Below are 5223 nucleotides of genomic sequence, written 5' to 3'. Positions count from 1 at the left end.
CGAAACTATATATGGGAGCTATATCTAAATCTGGACCGATTTTCTCGAAACTTGGTACACATCACTCTGCACTTAATTCAGTACTCTGTGCTAAATTTCGTGCAAATCGAAAGATATAGAGGAACTTTGGTGCCCCATTCACCTTAAATCGAACCTGTACTTTAAAATAGGCGATTTTCAATATTCTAGAGAGATCATAAATTTTATTTTTAACTCGGTTTCATGTCCATCAAAGATGCAAGGTAGGATATATCTAGATTACTGTACGAACATAGGAGCTTCTCTTGTGGGGTAATGCGTCATATAGTCGACCCAGTCAATAGATTTTATCGGATATTTCGGTGAATGCGGTCATACACATTTGGGAGAAACAACTCAGCATTTGTTCCAAGTCCTTAAAATTAAACTACCCTTTATTCAATCTCCTTCCTTTCGTTATCTTCAGATTGCATTGTGCAATTTGAAGTTCAAATTTTGACCATTACTTTCGAAAAAACCAACTATTAAAACTAATTTATTTTAATTTTTGCAACAACTTGAATAACACTAAAATTTTAACAATGTCACTTTTTTTAATTAATAACTAAGAGTTTTCATTGCCTTGACATTGTACTATTTATAGAATTTCCATATTTCCTAATCGTTAACAGAGATGACATGTAAAATGTAAGATAATTGTCTTCCTTCAATTTTGGTTATTTGTTAAAGATAATGGCGTGATCAACTATGTAATTCATAAAATTTTGGAATGACAAAATTCCACAGAACAAAATAGCATGCGGAAGCTCTTAGCACAATATTTCAAACCAGAGTGTCTATAAGTTGGTATTTCGTTTTCGTAGATGATAAAGAAATACTGATGGACAAGTTACAATGATATAGCCCAGATCTAAATTTCTCGACAGATTTGAATACGCACCTCTTCGAAGAGAGTTTGAAAATGTTGTCTCGTTGGAACCTAACGACATTTGTATTATTTGATATATATATTCTGTACAGAATATATGTGCATATATGTACAATTTTATGAAACCCTTTGTGTTTTTTTCTCTCCCCTTTCTTTGCAGCTCTCTACTACCCGATATTAATGATCAATTCGTCGAAAAAATGGGCAAATTTGTATTAATAATGCAAACGGCCAAACACCTGCGTCGCCACCAAGAATTACAAAAAATATTCCAAAAAGCAATGAAACGAAATATTGTCGACATCGTGGTAGCAACATATGTCGGCAATATGACATTTCATTGGTATAGCTATGATGTGTTTCGGCCAGGACAATGCCGTAACACGAAGCCACGTCGATTCAATACATTTCGCAAAGGCTTAATGCAATTTGAAGAAATATTCCCCAATAAGTTGAGAGATTTTCATCAATGCCCCATTGAGGTTGCAATGAGACCTGCCGTGCCACTCTTCGACAAGAATGGAAAAAAACCTCGCACATATAGCGATCAATATTGGGGCTTGCAAGGTGATATTATGCGCATGATGGCGAAGAAATTAAATTTCCGCACTACCATCCATCACATCAACGATAGCTTGACCAGCGAGGTTTATGAAAACGGCAGTTCGACTGGAATATTTTTCGAGCTGAAAGAAAAAAGAATAGATCTTATAATGGGCTACTACAAGTATTCAACGCGTGCTCGATATTTTGGTTCCAGTGTGATGTATTTTTTGACGCCCACCGTTGTGGTGGTTTCGAAAAAGGGGCGAATGGATTTCTTACATGGCGACTGGTTGTTGGCACCCTTTGGTTTTCGTGTCTGGTTGTTTTGCATTTTTGTATTGGTTGTAAAGATAACAGTGGTCCAGTTGTTATATCATTTTTCCAAATCTTTCAAAATAACCTGGTTGGATATTTTTGGCTTGGCTCTGGGCAATTCTCGAAATATCCAATATCGTTACAAAAGTATTCGATTGTTTGTAATAATTTTTACAATGGCCTTCATTGTAATCAATGGCTCATTTCAAGGCAAATTGTTTGCAGCTTTTCACATGAAACCAAATCGTGAACCAAAATCGGTTCCAGAATTAATTGCCAATAATTACACATTTTTGAAGAATAAATTCATTGCCGAAGATTTGATTCATGCTCTACAGATTCCAACAACGCAATTGAAGCATGTAAATTATACCCATGATTTCGAGAGTTATGAACAGATGCTCGAACTAAAGTACCCGGTGGCCATGCTAACAAATTATTGGCAATATCAGGCATTCTTAAAATCTACACGACTTTACGACGAATTTGAAATGTTACCCGACACGGTGGTGGTAAATCAAATTTGTGCCTACATGCAGCCACAATCGTTTTTGCTGGAACCTTTCAATCGGATACTGTCTAATTTGAATTATGCTGGTATTCTTAAAAAATGGATGTTGGATTCTTTAGGAGTTTTCGAGTCGTCGGAACAAAAAAAGAAGTCTAGTAAAATGGAACCGATCGCATTGACCTGGGACAAGTTACGTCTTGTTTTTGTTGGAATGATAATAATGCAGACGCTATGCTTTGTTGTGTTTTTGTCTGAAATTGCAATCCATAAAATTTACAGGAAATGAATGAGCAAAGCTATTAATAACCAAGGAAGGTATATACGCGTTTTCGAATTATGGATTCATTCTAGAAAATATTTTTAAAGTTAACTACATATTTATGTCTATGTCTTAAATAAATATTAAATTTCAAAATATTATAGACTCTATAAATTAGACTATCGGTTGAGCTTGCTGCTCGTATCAACACTTATTTGTTATTTATATCGAAATAATTTGGAAAATACATATGCGAATTTTATGACATCAATGCAGAGGTATGTCGGTGCCCGAAATTAAGAAACAATGGTATGCAAAACTAGCCACAATCGAGTGAGTGGAGAGATCGCGGTTGTAAACAAGAGAAGCAAGCAAGCAGTTGCAAAACTAAAAAACAAGCGAGTGAGGGGAGATACAGGGGACATTTCCTAAACAAAATACAGTCCAACAATGAATGGGGAATACATATCCAAACAGAGAGAGAGAGAAATGAGCGCAAATAGTGCTAAAATAGAAGTATGAAATAGTTTTGATATTAATGAAAATAATGGCTTTCTCGTTATTATAAGAATTCTTACGTGTATTCTAAGGCATATGTTAAAAATGTGTGGAAAATAAACAAGAAATGCCATAAACGTGGACCAGTATTGAACATGTTTAGTAGGAAGATTTGCTAACCAATGATAAATCAAAACATCAATTCGGTTGAAAGCTTACCTTACATCCCAAAATTATTGCCGGTATTCTATACCAAAACATGGGCATGAATGTGTACCATTTTCAATACCAAACATCGTAAGAGTATTACCAATGTATGCAGACATAGAATTTTATTCAGACCAAGAATATATTTACAGTTGTGTTCATAAAAATTGTAGTGCAGTTGATCAATTTACAAATGCCATTCGAACAAACTGCGTGCGTATAGTTTGTCTTTGGTATAATCATTTTGAAGAATCGAATTTGAAGATCAAGAAAGTGAATAAAGTGCCGAGAAATATGCAGAAAAATGGTACAAAGAAATGTAAAATATCATTGGATACAGTGCTACAAAGGTATTCAACGCTATAAGAGATAAGAAAAGACTTGAACAACGTAGCCGTAGACGTGGCACTAGAAATTTGGAGGATAGGTGCCTAGTACGGTACAGTATTCGTAGGGTGAACCATTTAGCGTCCTCTGAAATGATAAAAACTAATTTAAATCTACAAATCAGTGATGTGGTTGAACGCCGGAGATTGATCGAAAATAATGTATTCAGGGTGAGATGAAAACAAAACTGCAACAAAGTCAAACGATATCATTTTTTTTTTTTTTAATTTTATTGAATGAGAACAAAAATGTCGGAAATAGCATCAAATTCTAGAATAAGTTTAGATTTGTTCGATTTGGTCAACTTTGGCACGAATTATGACCTTCAAACGGCCAATGAAACCGTCACACGCTGCACGAATGTTGCTCTTCGGTATTTTGGTCCATTACCGGCGAAGCCCTTTTTTGTAATGATCGACACTTTGGTATTTTTTAGTGCTCACCTTGCATTCCAAAATACTCCAGACACAATAGTCCAACGGATTGGTATCAGATGATTTTGGTGGCCATTGTGCGCTGTAAATGAAGCGAGGAACCTCATTTTGTAACCATTCTTGGGTGACGCGTGCTGTGTGCGATGGTCCTGTTGGAATGCCCAAGGTCTGTGGTCAAAATGTTTTGGTACCCAAGGCTTTAATACACCCCCCAGAATATTTTCGCGATAATATTCGGCATTTATTCTGACTATCGGCTATTATGCCGGCCCACACCATCACCATGACCGGCACTTGAATTCTGGTGGCCAACCGAAGGTGCACATTTTCAGCTGACCTCTTTGGCAAGTAAACACGATCATTTTGTTTGTTTACAAACTGCTGGACAACGAATGTTTTCTCATCGGAGAAACCAAAATTCGGCAGTTCAACACTTTCGGTCAAGCGAAGCAACTCTTTAGCTCCTGTCTATTTTCTTCCTGTTGCTGTGTAGGTTCTTGCACTTTTGGAATTTCAATGGCTTTACCCCAAGCTCATTTTTTAATATTTGCCGAATGGAATATTGCGATGTGTTCAGCTCCCGAGCCAGTTTTCGACAACTGCGACGCGGGTTTCGATCAAGTCGCTTCTTTACATTTCGAGCCATTTCTGCTGATGTTGCTGTTTTCTTCCGTCCACTTCCTTGACGTCGGGCTATGCTACCAGTATCACGATAACGAGCGATGGTACGAGACACAAAAGACTTATTCACACTTAAGTGCTGGAATGCTCTAACGAGCATTATCCTACCATATGCCAGTTAGGAAATACCCATTAAATGGACATTTCAATAGGATAATCTATATAAGATAATCAAAATCAAAAACCCCTCCAGACGAGCAATTTAATTTAGTTTATGAAATCAAGTGAAATGGTGACAAGTCCAACATATGCCAAAAGGTATATGTTGGCACTACAAAGACAAAACTAAAAACAAGAATAAGCGACCACAAATCTGATCATAAAAATAAAAACAAACCTCTAGAACAAAAAACAGCCTTAGCAGTACACTGTTCTCAAACTGGGCACACACCTAACTTTAAATATGTTAACATTTTAACACGCGAGGCAAACTATAAAAGAATGAGAGTGGAAGTTAATCAGTGTTAATAAGAAAAAT

General features: G+C 36.3%; 1 protein-coding gene and 1 long non-coding RNA gene across 2 annotated transcripts; one reads left to right on the top strand and one right to left on the bottom strand.

The window, feature by feature from the left end:
- Positions 1–1067: 1067 nt before the first annotated feature.
- LOC133330857 (uncharacterized) lies at positions 1068–2582 on the top strand (the record flags this gene model as incomplete). The annotated part of the gene is made up of 2 exons (XM_061539261.1): positions 1068–2484; positions 2559–2582. Coding segments are annotated over 2 exons (1441 nt in total), but the record flags the coding sequence as incomplete, so codon positions are not given.
- A 1294-nt stretch (positions 2583–3876) lies between these two features.
- LOC133330858 (uncharacterized) lies at positions 3877–4836 on the bottom strand. The gene is made up of 2 exons (XR_009754361.1): positions 4074–4836; positions 3877–3996 (listed from the first exon to the last, which is right to left on the bottom strand). It is a non-coding gene; the product is annotated as an uncharacterized LOC133330858 (long non-coding RNA).
- Between the last annotated feature and the right edge of the window lie 387 nt (positions 4837–5223).

The sequence above is a fragment of the Musca vetustissima genome, unplaced genomic scaffold (assembly GCF_032173495.1).
Source record: "Musca vetustissima isolate MV318-11 ecotype Yass unplaced genomic scaffold, APGP_CSIRO_Mvet_v1 utg109325, whole genome shotgun sequence".
Lineage (NCBI taxonomy): Eukaryota > Metazoa > Arthropoda > Insecta > Diptera > Muscidae > Musca > Musca vetustissima.
The sequence above is the reverse complement of the archived record's forward strand: the minus strand, read 5'-3'. Positions and strand labels throughout refer to the sequence as shown.